The 18,482-nt window shown below is 34.6% G+C and overlaps 1 protein-coding gene across 1 annotated transcript in view; it reads right to left on the reverse strand.

Annotated features, from left to right (window-relative positions):
• RELN (reelin) overlaps nt 1-18,482 on the reverse strand; it is a 957,839-nt gene that overhangs the window by 119,656 nt on the left and 819,701 nt on the right. The window contains 11 exon segments of the mRNA XM_053716545.1: nt 1,597-1,826; nt 3,691-3,793; nt 4,086-4,257; nt 7,224-7,406; nt 11,214-11,298; nt 11,560-11,737; nt 12,001-12,141; nt 12,622-12,895; nt 14,876-15,064; nt 16,729-16,887; nt 18,340-18,416. Of these exon segments, the coding sequence (XP_053572520.1) occupies nt 1,597-1,826; nt 3,691-3,793; nt 4,086-4,257; nt 7,224-7,406; nt 11,214-11,298; nt 11,560-11,737; nt 12,001-12,141; nt 12,622-12,895; nt 14,876-15,064; nt 16,729-16,887; nt 18,340-18,416 (1,791 nt within the window).

Here is an 18,482-nt window from a genome sequence, read left to right on the forward strand (position 1 = left end):
AAGTTACAAAAAATAAAAAACACTAAATTCCGAGAAAAAAAAACACGTTATCAAAAATAAAAAAGAATTACACCTAATCTAATAGCCCTATCAAAAAAAAAAACACCCCCACAAAATAAAAAAACCCTAGCATACAATAAACTACCAATGGCTCTTATAAGGGCCTTTAGTGGGGCATTGGCCAAAGAAATCAGCTCTTTTACCTGTAAAAAAAAAAAATACAAACACCCCCAACAGTAAAACCCACGACCCAACCAACCAACACCCCCAAATAAAAAAACCTATCTAAAATAACCTAAGCTCCCCATTGCCCTGAAAAGGGCATTTGTATGGGCATTGCCCTTAAAGGGCATTTAGCTTTTTTACATGCCCAGACCCTAATCTAAAAATAAAGCACACCCAAAAAACCCTTAAATAAACCTAACACTAACCCCCGACGATCCACTTACAGTTATTGAAGTCCCGCTTGAAGGATCCATCCAGCCGGCGAAGTCTTCATCCAGGCGGCAAGAAGTCTTCATCCAGACGGCAACTTCTATCTTCATCCATCCGTTAGATGAAGGCGGGGTCGGGGAGCAGCGGGATAGGGTTTAATAACTTTATTTAGGATGCTGTGGGGTCTGGGAGCGGCGGGATAGGGGTTAAACATTTTAGTATAGTGGCGGTGTTTTGTGACAGGGTATAAATAAAGTTGGTAAAAAGCTGAATAGAAGCAAGATTGATGACTGCTAGTTAACAACAGTCCAATGCTCATCGCCTCGTACTTGGTGCGCGTCTTTTTGACGGCTTTTTTTATACATATGGAGATCGTATTCAGGTTCGCGGCCGCAATGTTAGGCGAGCGTATTGATGCCGTCGAATGCAACACAGTTGACGGCTTGATAGATATCCCCCATAGTCTTTTTCCTTGATATAACTGCAATTTTTATTTTTGCCACGCCAAACCCCTTCAACCATAGATGGTCCTTCATGCATACTTACTACCTCTAAAGGAGTTTTACTAGCTGAGAGGATCTCTGGAGGAAATTATACGTTTTCCTTCACACCATTCTGTCAACCTGCTTCCCTACCATTTAATCCTATAGTTCCCATATGTATCCCCTGCTACTGAACGTGCTCCCTAAAGATGAAAGATTTTTCCCATGAGGCCTGTTAGAGGTACTTAAGAAACACTACAATATACAACATTACACTTTATCAGCTGTTTGCATTGGGAAAAATATATACTTTTTTTTACATTATTATTTATGTCTTTTATTACTTATTTAGTATATGTTAATGAACAAACAGCTATGAAAAAATAAAAAAAAAGATTTTAAAACTACTCAACAAATTAATCAAATTAAAAGTATACATGAACTGTATGTTACAATGAATTTCTGCTCATACAACTCTGAAATAATCCCTAAAAGGAATGAGCAGTGATATCAACGCTATCAGATTATATATTTTTTAAAGATCGATTTAAGTTTAGTCATAAATATATATATATAGTTATGATCACACGGCAATAGCAACAGAACATAGAACTCTGCTACAGTCTATGAACAGAAAAAGGAAAAATGACAATAGTGTTGACTGGGTTTTGTGACTTACCCGCAGAGCTTGAGTTTGCCAAAGTTTATGATCTCCCTTCTCCAGCCTTGCGTAGTCCCTGCATAGTAAGTGCTGCTGGGGTGATGTTCAGTGGAACACAGAGAACTGGCGTGGCTGCTGCTGCTGTAGCACAGAGGGAGAAGCAGGTGCCACGTTGCCCCAAAATCCCTTGAAAACTCTAATCTCACTGGGTCAGCAGATGAGCTGTCTGTTGTACACCCTATATTTATCTGTAAAAAAGAAGACATGGCACCATGTAGGATTTCAGGATATAAACATAGATTTTGACACAGAATAAGAACCAGAAGACACATCAAGCATGTCACTTATCTCTCTGAAGCATCATATTAAAGGGACATGAAAACCATTTTTGTATGGTTCAGATAGAACATAGAATTTTAAATAACTTTCCAATTTAATTCTATTATCTAATTTGTTTCAGTCTCTTGGTATCCTTTGTTGAAAAGTATACCTAGGTAGGCTTAGAAGCTGCTGATTGGTGGTTGAACATATATTCCTCCTGTCATTGGCTTTCAGCTGGTTCCCAGGAGTGCATTACTGCATCTTCAACAAAGAATACCAAGGAAATGAAGCAAATTAGGTAATAGAAGTAAATTGGAAAGTTGTTAAACATTATATGATCTCTCTGAATCATGAAAGAAAAAATTTGAGTTTTATTTCCCTTTAAATAATTCTTAGGATAGCCTTATACATATCTTGATTTCCTCTTACAGTCTTTTCCTTACCAAATATACAGATCTATTCCATGATTCAACTGCTCTATCTATAAAGAAATTATTCCTTAACCTACTACCCTCCAATTTCAGATCATAACCCCTTGCCCTAGTGCTCTTTTTTCAGCAATGCTTTCACCTTTAGCTTCATTAAATCCCCTAATATACTTAAATGTTTCTAATATGTAACCTCTCTCCTTCCATCCCTGTAAGCTATCAGCTATGCATGTTAAAGGGCCATAAAAGCTAAAAAAAGAAAATGCTCTGGTAGAGTATTTTATTAATGGATTCTTGCTTGCATATAACTATGTGTGTAACCCTATAAAGGTGATAAACAAATAGTTGAAGCCAGCTCCAGAATATCAAGACACTACTGGGACCTAGCTGAACACATTTAGTGAGCCAATGACAAGTGGTATATGTGTGGAACCACTAATTCCCAGCTAGTTCACAGTAGAGCATTGCTTTACTTTTCAACAAAGAATACCAATAGAATGAAGTAATTTGATAATAGAAGTAAAATGAAAAGCCTCTTAAAATTGCATGCGCTGTCTGAAACTTTTAATTCTGACTTTCATTTCCCTTTAAGGTCATGACATATTTCCCTGTAGGTTCTATTTTGTAGATCATTTTAGTAGCCCAAGTTTGATCAGTTTCTAGTCTGTTTATATCCTTCTGGATGTTTTCATTATCAGTACTAAGACCAGTTATTCTGTGTTCAACTTTATACAGCATTATATGTCTAGTATGACATGGAATATGGAAATAAAATATTGACGGATATAAAACTTTATTTCTCAATAAACAGTCTGTTTCACATATGTGTGTTCTAATTCTGAAACAAAGGCAGTAATGAATATTACTAACCCAATAGCTTTCACAAATATTGCAAGATAAAAAGCAAAAAAGTGAATTCAAATTTTAAAGGACCATTAAAATACAGTAAAATTACATAATTAACAAGTGCAAAATAAAAAGAAAATACAATAACACTTGCTCTGAATTTCAAATAAGCAATAGATTTTTTCCCCATTTGCTGGCCCATTGTAACATGTGACAGTCATCAGCCAATCACATACTAGTATATGTTTACACTGTGAACTTGTGCCCATAATCAGTAGGGGCTAGTACCTCAGAAAGTATGCATGTAAAAAGACTGTGCAATATTTGGCAATGGAAATAAACTGGAAAGTCCCTTAAAGCTACATGCTCTATCTGTATCGTGTAAGTTTAATTTTGACTTTAGTGTCCCTTTAAAGGATCGTTAAATATGGTAGAATTTAATCATCAAGAAATGCATGATAAAAAGTCTATTTGTATTTCAGATAGCTGAGCTAAAGTAAGGATGAAAGAGTCTAACCTCAAACTGAATGATGGTGTTCTCGTCAACATCCAGATCTCTTGTGGTGATGCAATGCTCGCCAACTTCATTTGAAACAAAAACCATTGCTGAATCTTCCTCACTAGTAAAAAACAGAACAATATATATATATATATATATATATATATATATATATATAAACCAAATTGTTAAATCGGAAGGCATTGCGTATATGAAAATATAGGCAAAAGAAATGTACTGCTAAAGGATATGTATAGCTATTAATCACTTTTATATGGCCAGTGATATTGTAAATTAAAACAAAAAATGCTGTCTTCTTTAGCACGCCAAAATAATTTATTCTAGAAACACAGTTTAGATGTTTATTGCTATTTATTTGAAGACAAATATGCAAGATTTGAATGAATACTTACGGTGCTCCCTTTGAAGAGTAAGGACAATAAAGACCAATATTTCCACCTGGATAGAAAAACCAGTTATCTTCATTGGGACCAAGGTCAAATGTATCATAAAGGATAGCAGGATTTTTTAAATTATTTCCATCGATAACAAAGTCTTCTATGATCCATATCTCATCTTTCTTTCCTGAAAAATGTTTAAGGACAGCATACATTTAAATCTGGCCCTTTTATATGTAGAAACAATATACATTACCTATCTATACCATAATGATCAAAAAAGTTATAATTCTGAAAATTTGTATATTTTGTTACTTTAAAGGGACATGAAACCCCAATGTTTCCTTCATGACTCAGATAGAGCATGCAGTTTTAAACAACTTTCCAGTTTACTTGTATTAAGTTATTCGCTTTGTTCTGTTGGTATCCTTTGTTGACAAACATACCTAGGTAGGTTTAGGAGCAGCAGTGCACTACTAGGAGCTAGCTGCTGATTGGTGGCTGTGCATATATGCCTCTTGTCATTGGCTCACTTGATGTGTTTAATGAGCTCACAGTTGAGCATTGTTGCCTCTTCAACAAAGGATACCAAGAAAATTAAGCACATTTGAAAACAGAAGTAAATTGTAAAGATGTTTAAATGTGTATGTTCTATCGCAATCATGAAATAAAACACTTGGGTTTCATGTTCCTTTACGATATCAAATATTAAAAAAAACTGTTATAATTATGTTATACCTGTGTTACAAGGTATAAGGTTTATATGTCAAAGTTTTTTAAAATGGTCGCCACTGCAGAAAGTAAGAAACATAGGACAAAATACAAAATCCCTTTGCAAAGAAGGGAATACTATACATAATATACTCAATGCCCTGATCCATCTGACAATTCAAGATTTATAAGGAGTTTATTTTATATTTGTTTCAACAGTTTTACTAATTTGCAATATTTTTGTGAAGTTTCTAAGAAAGAACTGTTGTATGTTTTTACAAATGTTCTTTTTGTTGATAAAATGGCCATTATAGTACAAAAATGAGATGTCATTTTAGCCCTAGTGACCCCACACGCTTATGCATTAAACCCCCAGAAAGGGGTTAAATGCAAAGTTAAAGTACTGCTTGGGAGCTGCAAAGAACAGCTGGTCCTCAGTGGAAATGGCCGGTGAGCAACTAGCTGTGTGACTGACATTGCTGATTGGGTCACAAGTCGTTTCCACTCCAGACCAGCAGTTCTCCATGTTTTTGCTTGCATAGTCATTCATTCTATTATTTAGAGTATTCTCTTTTTTAACATCTTACTATGGCGTTTATAGTTTTATCTTTTATCTTTAAAATTCATATTCTAAAAATGTGTATTGCATTGTATCTTGTTCACTGGCTTACATTAAAGGGACAGTCAACACCAGAATTTTGGTTATTTTAAAAGATAGATAATCTCTTAAAGGGACAGTCAAGTCCAAAAAAAAAACGTTCATGATTTAAATAGGGAATGTAATTTTAAACAACTTTCCAATTTTCTTTTATCACCAATTTTGGTTTGTTCTCTTGGTATTCTTAGTTAAAAGCTAATTCTAGGAGGTTCATATGCTAATTTCTTAGACCTTGAAGACTGCCTCTAATCGGAATGCATTTTGACCACTAGAGGGCATTAGTTCATGTGTTTCATATAGATAACATTGAGCTCATGCACATGAAGTTACCCTGGAGTAAGCACTTATTGGCTAAAATGCAAGTTTGTCAAAAAAATTAAAATAAGGGGGCAGTTTGCAGAGGCTTAGATACAAGGTAATCATAGAGGTAAAAAGTGTATTTCTATAACAGTGTTGATTATGCAAAACTGGGGAATGGGTAATAAAGGGATTATCTATATTTTTAAACAACAAAAATTCTGGTGTTGACTGTCCCTTTAATTACCCATTCCCCAGTTTTGCATAACCAACACTGTTATATTTATATACTTTTTACCTCTGTAATTACCTTGTATCTAAGCCTCTGCAGACTGCCCCCTTATTTCAGTTCTTTTGAAAGACTTGCATTTCAGCCTATCAGTGCTCACTCCTCGGTAAATTCATGTGCATGAGCTCAATGTTATCTGTATGAAACACATTAACTAACCCCTCTAGTGGTGAAAAACTGTCAAAATGCATTTAGATTAGAGGCGGCCTTCAAGGTCTAAGAAATTAGCATATGAACCTCCTAGGTTTAGCTTTCAACTAAGAATACCAAGAGAACAAAGCAAAATTGGTGATAAAAGTAAATTGGAAAGTTGTTTAAAATTACATGCCCTATTTAAATCATGAAAGTTTTTTTGGGACTTGACTGTCCCTTTAAATGAAAACATTCACAGAAAAAATATCAATCTATTACTACTTGGTTAAATCATTGACATTCCAATCTAGCAGCCAAGGGGTTAAACAATATCTGCTTCAAAATATTCTGCATAAAGAATGCCTGGGGCAAATTTATTTTAGTAAATTGTGAAATACGCTGCTATACATTTCAAATTTTCCTTTTATGTGCCTTTTAGAATAAATAAATAAATAATCTGTTTGGTAGTTGATTTTATTCTGTCTTTCTTTCAACAAGAAGCATAAACCTTTAAAATGTAAGCTTCAGTCAATTCACTAATCAAAACACTGAATTCAATTTCTTCAAATTAATATCTATGTTGTTCTATATATGTTGTGATAGATACATTCTCCAAGACCATAGTGTTTTCTCAGTGATAATTTGTTACATTAAACATATACATATGTTATATTATCAATTTCCTGGTCATTCCTTACAATATCCCAGTAGGTTGGATTCTATTCTAGGTGAGAAAAAAACATGAATTTTGTGATACGCTTTCAAACTGAAAAAGCATTAACCCTGTATCTGATACCAGGGCCGGCTCTATAACTGGATAGGTGGGACCATGGGGCAGCATATTATAGCTAATAGTTTTTTTTTTTTAAAGAGAAATAAATATTATATAATACCCATCTGCATGTGAACTTTAATCTCTGAGACAAATTACTCTGGTTGGGTTTAGACTGTAGTGGGCAGAGTGTGCAGAGAGTTGAGGGTGTCATTTTATTTTAGGACCCAAGCAACACAATGTCTTGAGCAAGCCCTGTGTGACATTGAGTTTCAGAGTAAAACAAGACAATACCATTATGGTACGGTTGCCAGAGCCTGAATCTTGTGGCATTGGTCTGTGCTGAGTAAGGCAGAGGAACATTGACAAACAGCACATCAGTGGTTTGGGTGAAGTAAAACTCGTCCATTAGGTTCCATGTAATCCCCCCACTGCTGGAGTACTGGAGCAGGATGGAGTGGGACCTTTCTGGGGTTCCTAAAACAGAAATGATAATGATTAGGAAAAATAAAACAAATTATAATTAACAAAAGTCAATGATCTGGATTAAAAAAGAAAATCACCAAATTCACTTTGCATATATATATATATATATATATATATATATATATATATATATATATATATATATATATATATATATATATATATCCAAGTGCAAACAAAGGAGTTTCCCGCTGTGAGTAAGATAAAAATTGTAGATTTATTGGTATATATTAAAAGCATATACAAAGCATGAGGGTTTAAAAAAGGGCATCAGATCAGGTCTCATGCGTTTCAGCTCTGCTGAGCCGTACTCATAGACCTCTGATCTGGTGCAGTAACTGCACAGCTATATACTCATTGTAGTGAGGTTAATTAAAAACACACTTGCCCAATTTAATTACTGTCTGTTAACCCCTAATGTCACTATTATCCAGTTTACAATTTATAATTTGTATGGGGTACAAAAGACTACATGTGTATGTATATGCTATTTTATTGGGGCTTCTGGAGTCTATTGTAATATGAGATATAACAATTAATTAAATAAATAAATAAGTAAATAAATAAATAAATAAAGTCTATCTGCCCATTATGTAGTGAATTTTGCCACTTTTTCTTTTCATTAATATATATATATATGTTGGTCTACAGTCAACTATATGAAAATGGCAGAATAGTCCTATCTATTTTTAGTTTTTAATTTTTAACGTCTTGTTGTTCTCTTTACATTAGATATAATTACAGGAAATTGTTTAAATTAATACAGAAACTCTGTTTTGGACCCTTAGTTGATATTAGGGTTTACATTTTCCATTCTGGGACTATATGACTAATGGGTTCATTCCCAAAAGTTTATGAGTTCAAACCTGGAGTTAAAACCATAGGGAGCATTTGTTTTTAAGCGGAACATCCAATATACCTCTTTCTTACTAAGTATATTGTCTAGATCACCACCTCCTGAGTCTAGGATTATTTTTTCTACTACTGTCCATTTGAGTGATTTTGTGTTCCTATTATGTACCTCTATAAAGTGCTTTGTTATGGGTAGGAGTTTGTCTTCTCTTTGTCTGCTCTTTTCTGTATCTACCGTGATACTAGATAAATGCTCTCTAATCCGGTTTCTTATTTCCCTTACCGTTTTACCGATATATTGAAGTTTACAAATATTACACTCTATGAGATACACTACCCCTTTGTCTCTGCAATTTAAGTGTCTGTTTATCTGGAATGTTTCACCAGTCTTCATCGATTTGAAAGTGTTTCCTATATCTGCGTGTTTACAAGCTTTGCAGTCACTATATCCACACTTATAGAGTCCTTTAGATTGTAACCAAGTTGTTCGTTTATTTGATTTTAAATTTGTAGGGGAAACTATGTTCCCTATCGTTTTGCCTCTCCTATATGAAAATAAACAGTTTCTGTCAAATTTTTTTTGCTAGGCTACTGTCAGCTTTCAAAATGGGTAAATGCTTTTTTATTATATTACATAGTTGTTTATACAGTGGCGAATATTGTGTAACAAACTTAATTCTATTAGTATCAAACCTAGGTTTCTTTTTTGGTTTTGTTTTAATCAAGTCTTCCTGTTCTTTTGAGGACACTGCCATACGGGCATTTTTTATAGTTTGTTTACTATAACCTCTATCTTTTAGTTGTTTGTCTAAAATCTTAGCCTCCTTTAGATAGTCTACTTCATTAGAACAGTTTCTTTTTACTCTGATGTGTTGGCCTTTTGCTATGGCCCTAAATGTTTCTTTAGGGTGGTTACTCTTTGCATGCAAAAGTGCATTTTTAGTTATTGGTTTTTATATATAGTTGTCTCAATTGTGCTACTAGTAATGTCACCTCGTAGCGTGAGGTCCAAGTAGTTGATCTCTCTATTATGTAGTTCATGTGTGAATCTAACTCCCATTCTATTAGCTCCTATGTATTTTAGAAAGTTCTCTATTGAGGCATCGTCCCCTTCCCATATTAGGATGAGGTCGGCAATAAATCTGTTATACAGTTTAATGTGTTCCTTGAAGGGGTTTCCACCCGCATAGATGTGGCACAGCTCCCACCAACCCATAAATAGGTTGGCGTACGTGGGGGCAAATTTGGCCCCCATAGCTGTGCCGCATCTCTGCAGGTAGAACACCCCTCCATATGAGAAATAATTATGCGTCAAAAGATATTCTATGATTCTCAACAGATATTCCTGAAAAGCCTCCTCTAGATTGCTGCGTGTGTGTAAGAAATATTTTACTGCTTCCAAACCAAGTACATGTGGTATATTACTATAGAGTGACACCACATCTAACGTTAGCCATCTACTTTTGGTAGTCCAAGTTAACTTTTTCAATTTTTGTATTAAATGTGTGGAGTCCCTAAGATAACTGGTTAAGTCAAGAACTAAGGGCTGTAAGATGGAGTCCACCCATTCTGATACAGGTTCCAATAGTGATCCCATCCCTGATACTATGGACATTCTCAGTACTTTTGTGTACTTTCGGGAATATGTGAAATACCGGGGTCTTGGGTTGTTTGTTGTTCAAATAATCATGTGTAGCTTTATTTAAAAAACCATTTGCTAAGCCCTCATCCAGTAAATGGGAGAGTTGGAGTATATAATTTGATTTTGGGTCCCCTTTTAGTACTTGGTAATTGTTGGTGTCATTGAGCTGTCTCATTATTTCTTTGTCATAATCTGTTTTGTTTAATACGACTATACTACCCCCTTTATCTGATTTTTTTATGAATATATTGTCATTCTCTGCAAGTTCTTTTAGAGCCATTCTCTCTTTTCTTGTTAAATTAGTATCATAATGGGGGCTGCTGACTGTATTTAGTTGTTCCAAATCTTCGACTACTCTCTCTTGAAATTGTTCTAAGATTGTGCCCCTAGATTGAATAGGGTAAAAGGTAGATTTAGATTTAAAACCTGTGTGTGAATTTTTTTCCTCAATATTTACTTGCTCACTTAAGAGGCTCATTAGGGTCTCTCTTGCACATGAATCCTGAAAATCTAATTGTGTTTCTGATGTAGTTTCCTCAGCTATTGGATTTTCCTCTGTCACTACTACTGTTTCTTGTGCGTTATAATAATGTTTTTTGAGGGTCAAATTTCGGACCATCCTGTTGTATACATACATACAGTATATATTATATACACACAATCTCTTTTTTTTTCAATTACTATTTGCTAAGGTACAGAAAAGAAAAGAAATATTTCTGCCACTGGAGAGAAAGTTATATAATATATATATATATATATATATATATATATATATATATATATATATATATATATACACACACACATGTGTAGGTCATGTGTAAACATAACAATATTACCACTGTATATGTAGCCATAAGCTATAGACTGGTGCAAATGAGTTTGAGAAATTAAACTTAGTGTTCTTTATGCACAATTTATACAGAAAATGTAAGTGCTTTCAATATAACATACTACAAAATGTATTGTACAAGTTTCCAAGTAATCACCTAGTGTACTTCTAGTATTTTTTAATTAACTTTTTCAAACCTTAGATAATTTTCTGTGATACATAAAATTGATCTTAATATATCCTAAAATGTAATCAATGCTGCTATTTTGTATACAAATATACAGCACATGACCTACAAGTAAATTATAATAATTATTTTGTAACTTGGCACAGAAACCCAGATGATACATTAATTCTTAGCTAAAAAGTCATGTCTTGCAGTTATGAAAATTGTTTACAAGTGCAATTATTGTTACAGGTTTTATAGTTGACCCAACATCTCCTATCAATTTCTCTAATACAGAATACTTACCTTTAGTAACGAATTTAAATGAAAATTGAATGTACAATGTATGAGTGCAGTCCAGATCTCTTGAGACAAGCATTCTTAAGCCTTCCTGAAAATGCAGAAAATTTGTTTTACAATTATATCTGGTCAGTACAGTACAACTAATTGTTAATCTATTTTACAGCATTTTGGTCTGCATGTCCTTCTGTTCTTTACATTATAATATAGACTTAGATTGTAAAGTCTTTAGGGAGTCTGCCTTCTTTGGCTCATCTTTATTTATTGTATGTCATGTGGAATCTGTGGCTGCATTACACATAATAAAAAAAATAATACAATAATATCGTATCTATCTGAGGCTGTATCTTACCCCTCTGAAGATAAGTGCCGTTCCAGACTTGATGGTTTCCCCATTTAGATTTCCCCTGTCTGCCCCATATACTTCAGGCCACATGTCAGGATGCAAGTTACTGTTGAAGTCGTCTTTCAGAATGGATGGTAGTGAAGTTAAAGGGACACAGTAAGCTCCACCAAAGCCACGGTCACAGCTAAAAGGAAAAAGTACATTAGTGTTTATATTTTATGAAAATCTTTGCCTTTTGGCAGGGAATAAACATTTCCACTACTTCCTCTCAACTGCCCTAATCTCTGCTTCACAACCTCTGCCTCAAGATTTTCCAGACTTCTCCCTGAACTTCACAGGCTCCACCCGTTCCTCCCAGTCAAAATTTGCAAAATTCAAGTGTTACGAGTTATGTATTTATAATTTTCAGAATACTCCTCTACCTGAAGTACTATTTTCTTTACTTACACACAGTGGCCTGAATCACATATTCCGTGGCCTGAACACATCCAAGGACATCCAGATGAAAGGATTACATTATCTATGGCCCAGGCATCAGAACTGGGACCATAGCTATTCTGTATCCATCTAAAGCGTGTTCTTGGGGAACTAGAATAAAGGATAATAGATTTATTTTATATCACACAACTGGATAACTAAGGATAGGCAATATACTATAATAATGTATATAAGACAGTGATCTAAGACAATGCCATTCATCTTTACAATAAATTAATTTTATACAACCAAATGTCTGTAAATTAAAATGAAAACACACTGGTCCATCACAATGCTCTGCAGCAACTTCCTGGGTATGGTGACCCTTAACTGAAAGTACTAGTGTGGACACTAAGTGACTGAGTTGACAGTCAAGCTGATTTATCAGTTCTGTAAGAACAATGGTATGTGTGTGGTTTTAATTTTTTAGATACTCTTCAATCAGTGGTGTGCTGTATCCTTGTATTTGTATAGATTGATATCAACAAACGATGACATAAATAACATTTATAACTTAGAGCCTGTTTTGCTGTGTTTCGCACTTTACTTTTATTAAAAATGATGGCCTCAGAGGTAACACAAAAGGCTTACACTGTTGAAGGTGGCAGGTAGACAGTAATTCGCTTCCAATTCTGGAATCTTTCAGATGAATATACAGAGCTTTCTGTATAATGTAAACATCCAATACTAGGTGGGACACACTCTTCAGTCACTTGTTGCCAGTCACGTCCATTATTTAATGAGTACTGGAGATTAACCTTGTGAGCATCACTAAAGGGCTTGCTGCATCCCATGCTCAACTCAAACTGGAGAGATGATGAAGCCATCACATGGAAATCCCAAGTCTCAGCATAACGAGGTTTCCCTGATAAACAAATGTTACTTCAATCAATACATTATAAAATACAAAAATACTTAGGGGTCTAATTCTAATGTTAAGTGCCTTATTTTGAATTCTGTAGGGTTTCAAACTCAAACACATTCAAATCAATTTGAAAAATCCATGATAACCAATGTTTTGAAAGCTGCATGTGTGATATGAAAACATCAGCTGTGTTTTGCATCCAAAAACACTCTTCAAACATATATTTATCAGATTTTATTTATCAACTTTAGTAGCCCAACCCTCTTGAAAAATAATTTTAGCCTGCTTCAAACAGCAAATTTTACCTTTTTTTTTTTTTGCCTAAAAAATGTGGAGAATAAATTGTGTAATCTCACAATGAGATCTTTGTATGACTAGCATGGCTATAATGACAAAGATCGAATTGAGAGATTCAAAGTGTTGCGGTTTCGCATTTCAATATTGGAACCTGTTGCATTAAAATAATCCTCATTTTTAATAAAAAAATGTGGCTGAGTTGAAACCCATGTGTACAGCCGTGAAGTGCCTGGCAAGCACAGCACATGCCAAACAAGGAATAAGTCTGGGTAGTGCTATCTTCAAACAGTGAAACTTAAAGTGATACTGAACCCAATTTTTTTCTTCCATGATTCAGATAGAGCATGCAATTTTAAACATCTTTCTAATTTACTCCTATTATCAATATTTCTTCATTCTCTTGTTATCTTTATTTGAAATAGCAGGAATGTAAGCTTCCAAGCCGGCCCATTTTTGGTTCAGAACCCTGAATAGCACTTTCTGATTGGTGGCTACAGTTAGTCACCAATCAGCAAGTGCTACCCAGGTGCTGAATAAATTAGAAAGTTGCTTAAAATTGCATGCTCTGGGGTAGATTTAACAAGGGCCGAATGGGCCTTGTTCCCCTTGTTTCAGCGCGAACCTTTAGGCTCGCCTGAAACAGCAGTTATGAAGCAGTGGTCTGAAGAACTGAAAACTTGTCTGCTGCCTCTGAGGCTGCGGTCTTCAATCCGCCCGATCCTATACGATCGGGCTGATTGACAACCCCTGCTAGCGGCGAATCTGCAGGGGGCGGCATTGCACAAGCAGTTCTAGTGAACTGCTTGGCAATGATAAATGCCGACAGCGTATGCTGTCGGCATTCAGCCATGTCTGTTGGACATGATACGCTACATCGTATCATGTCGGACAGAGATTAGTAAATCTATCCCTCTATCTGAAACATGGAAGAAATAATTTGGGTTTAGTGTCCTTTTAAGGAGAAAAAAAAAAATTAAGTCAATAAGAGTAAAATAAAAAAGAGTAGTAATAACACAAGAAAAAAAGGTCAAAATGCTAAAAAATTGCCATGCTACAAGTTATCACAGTCCTTCTTTGCAGGAATCAAATAATAGGAATACAGAGAAATTCAAGTAGAGTTAATTATGTAAACAGAAGTGGAGGGATTCATACAAAAAGAGAGACAATGAAGCCATATGGTGACCAGCACTTTCCCCACCATTACCCTAGACATTTCACCTAATTACTGCTTTAATAGCGCTTCTATATTGTAATACCAACCCGCCTTTAATTGTTATTATTTGATTTTATGCTGTGAAAATCAGTATAGAGTTTTCATAATTTCTAATTTTATGCAAAAATATCGCTGTTTAGACAGAAGTTCTAATGTCCGAAGAGAGGAAAGATTTTCCAACACAGCAAATAAGTTGAGTGTATAATCTGATATAATTAATGCATTTCGAGCTTCACATTTATGTAATAAAATAGCTTTGCAAGTAGACATGCAGTTTATTACAAAAAGATTTAAGTGCCATGTAATGCAATAGTATATTTTATATTAAAATCTAAAATAAAACATTTTTTAATTTTTTTTTTTTATATATATTTTTTACATTTTATTTTACTTGGATTTATTTTTTAATTATTTAGTTTCAGATTTTACATTTGGGATATTTAATGCATTGCCACAACAGGAATACACACCAATATTTTCATTAAACAGAAGTACGGTATCCATGGACAGACAGTCAATATCTACTTGTCCTCCCTGGATTCTGTACCAGTTGGCCTGAAGATCAACAGAACCATCAAATTTATCTTGAAATCCAGTTCGGGAGCTATCATTCATTCCTATCAGGATATCATCTAGTGCCCACTGAGCCGATTGTCTCCCTGTAAAAAAATAAATAAAAATAAAATAAAAAAGAGATTTAGAAAAACACAATTAAGCAAAACTGGGTAAGGACAAGCTTGGGTGATCAAAAGATGTCTTATAATCAGTTTGCTCTCATTGCTTCTATACAGATGTCATTTTTTTATTTATTTATATAAACTTTAGTAAATCCTTATTTCCTCTATAAGGAAACATGTTTTTAAAGGATGGATCATATTAGCTCATTAGAACATTATATTATTTTTAAACAAATGCTCTTTGGAAAACTATAGGGTCGATCATGCTCTATAGTTTGATAATTATTTCCACAATAATGGCTCCTAATGACCACTTTTCAATGCCGGCTTGAACACAAACATTGGATTGCTGAAAAATGCGCCTATAGTTACCAGGACACAGTCCTGTTCAATGTGATCACAATCCAAAAACATGATGATTATCAACACATTTACAGGCCCTTTTTACACTTATTGATTTTGACAGCTTAACAGACTTCATATGCCTGAATTGTATAAATAATTGCATTTCTGTAATGTTAAGTTACAGAACTTTATAAAAAACATAATTTGACTAGGCAATCATATTGACACAAACTTATTGTTTGGTGTTCTGTGTTTTCTATTGGCAGTCTAGAGCAATCACACAGGTTTTATAAAAAATAAGAGCCAAAGGGGCCGATTTATCATCGGTCTGGCCGACATAATCCGCTCATCTAATCATGTTCGACAGACATCGATGAATGCCGACATTTATCATTGCACAAGCAGTTCTGGTGAACTGCTTGTGCAATGCCCCGCCCCCTGCAGATTTGCAGCTAATCGGCTGCTACCAGGGGGTGTCAATCAGCCCGATTGTATAGGATCGAGCGGATTGATGTCAGCAGCCTCAGAGCAGGCGGACCAGTTATGGAGCAGAAGGCTCGCACACAAACAGGGGCAATTCGGCCCCAAAGTGTGTGTTTTTAAAAGATATATTCCTAAATTCTCAACGACTTGTGTCTTGATCTGGTGTCACTGAAAAAACAAATAAAATAACCACATTAGAGTAGACTGTTTTAAGAGTGTTGTGGTATTTTTTTGTGGATTTAAAAAAATAAAAAAAAATATTTTTTAAGTCATTATCCTGCACAGGAAAACCCGTACTGGACAGTGAGAATGTAAACTTTTGTCAAAATTGAAGTTGCATTATTTCCATGAAGAAAATCTCACTGCTGTTTGAAGAACAGTGTGTGATCATCTTAAAACCTGCTTCTGTAGATTGTAGAAGATGCAAAAACTGTCTTCTGCAAGATATTTATTTCTCAGTTTTCCTTGATTCTAGGCTAAAATTAAGCAAAATCAGATACAGTGCCGGAATTTTATTCTCAATATTCTTACATGCAGATGATGTCATCTAATTTACATTTTTAGAAGCAGACAGAAAAACATAATTTTTTATTTCAATTGATGTTTCTATTTAACCAATTAGCAATATACATTCCTCTTTGGTCGGCAATAGATTAATTGCATTATTTCATACCAATGTAAACAAATTACATTTTTAATATTTATGAACACTCAAGACTCAAAACGCAAGACATACAGGGACAGTTTGGATAAGATGAAAGATGTACAATTATGTTATTTAATTTAAGAAACAAAAAAAAAAAAACACATAGTCTTACCATGTTGTGGCTGCCACCATCGAAAAGCAGTTGTCAATGTCTTAGCATCCCGAGGTAACTCGATAGAGATAATCTGAGGGTCCAAAAAGGACATAAAGTCCAATTCACGTAATGAATTCCAGCTAATACCATTGTCATTTGTATACTGGACGACAACTCCTGCATTGTAAACATAAATGCAATATTATTATATGTGCCATACATAAGGTTACATACATTTTACTGCATATCGCTGTGTTAGGTTCTCTGCCGTGTCTCACGGCATGAAAACGGGGCTCCCATTGGAGCCTGTGGAAGCTCGCTCTTGTGAACGCAAAGCTTCCCTGCAATGCAAATGCAAGATCGTGTTCGCATTGCACACAACTTGTAATACCAGCGCACATTTGCGAAAACTATATTTTACGCTCCACTCGTAATCTGGCCCTAAATTGTATTATATGAGGTATTTAGTGCACCCGCGCTATTTGACATGCAGCTGTTATCACGTCCTAGACTATTGCTCTTGTAATATGATTTTTTTTAAAAAAACATTATTGATTGTGCTCAAGCGATGCTAACACACAGATGCGCTAAAATATTCTTACTTTTATAATGTGTGTGTATATACAGTATATATTTATATAAAGCATTGCAACTACTATTATATTAAGCTTCAAAATATTATTTTTGAGAATAATAAACAACAAAATTCTAAATATAAATATTTCAACCTTCATTTGAAATGACAGCTTTTTACACTGATGTTTTGTATCAGACACCTATTTTTACTTAAATTCTAGTGTACGTTTTAACATCTAATATTCATGTATGAGAATAAGAAAAATGTCTGTGGGATGCAAAGAACACATATGATCCAAATCTTTTATAAATCTAAGGTTTTGACCAGAAATGCTTTTGCTCGTGTACTATTAAAGTTCCCATGGGACCTACGTACAGCGCTGACATCTCGGCAGTAAGCAAGGAGAGTTCAGCGTTTAGGAAGGAAGCCATGCAGAGGTAATATGTGCATATCTCAATTCACAAGGTAAAGATGTAGTGCTGAAGTATTTTACTACATTTTTTTTTTTTACAAATTATATTTTGTTACTAAAATGTTACACTTGCGCAGAGAGAGAGAGAGAGAGAGAGAGAGAGAGAGAGAGATTTTAACAAATATTTTTCTGCTTGAAAACAAATTAAAAGTATTTCTGATTTAAAGGGATACTAAACCAAAAATTCTTCTTTTATGGTTCAGATAGAGCATTCAATTTTAAGCAACTTTCTAATTTACTCCTATTATCATTTTTTATTCTCTTTGTATCTTTATTTCAAAAAGCAGGAATGTAAGCTTACGAGCCAGGCCATCTTTGGATCAGCACCTGAGTAGCGCTTGCTGATTGGCTGCTAAATGCAGCCACCAATCAGCAAGCGCTATCCAGGGTGCTGAACCAGAAATGGGCCGGCTCGTCATCTTACATTCCTGCTTTTTCAAATGTGCTTAGTACAAAGTGCATTAACCAGCCACTTGTAATGGCTGGTTATTCAAAGTGCGCCCATAAACGGGCACATTACATTAGCGCTTCACTTGTAACCTGGCCCCTAATGTTTAGTATAAGATTACTAATAGAATACCTTCATTTCTTGCTTTTGGTTTGCTGCAAGATGAACCGCCACTCTTGCTTCCAATTTGTATGTAAAACTGAACTAGTCTGAAAAGTAAACAAAACAAACTGTGAAGAAAATATTAAGATGACTATATGATTATAATATGGGCC

This window comes from Bombina bombina, chromosome 6, assembly GCF_027579735.1.
Source record: "Bombina bombina isolate aBomBom1 chromosome 6, aBomBom1.pri, whole genome shotgun sequence".
In the NCBI taxonomy this organism is placed as follows: Eukaryota; Metazoa; Chordata; class Amphibia; order Anura; family Bombinatoridae; genus Bombina; species Bombina bombina.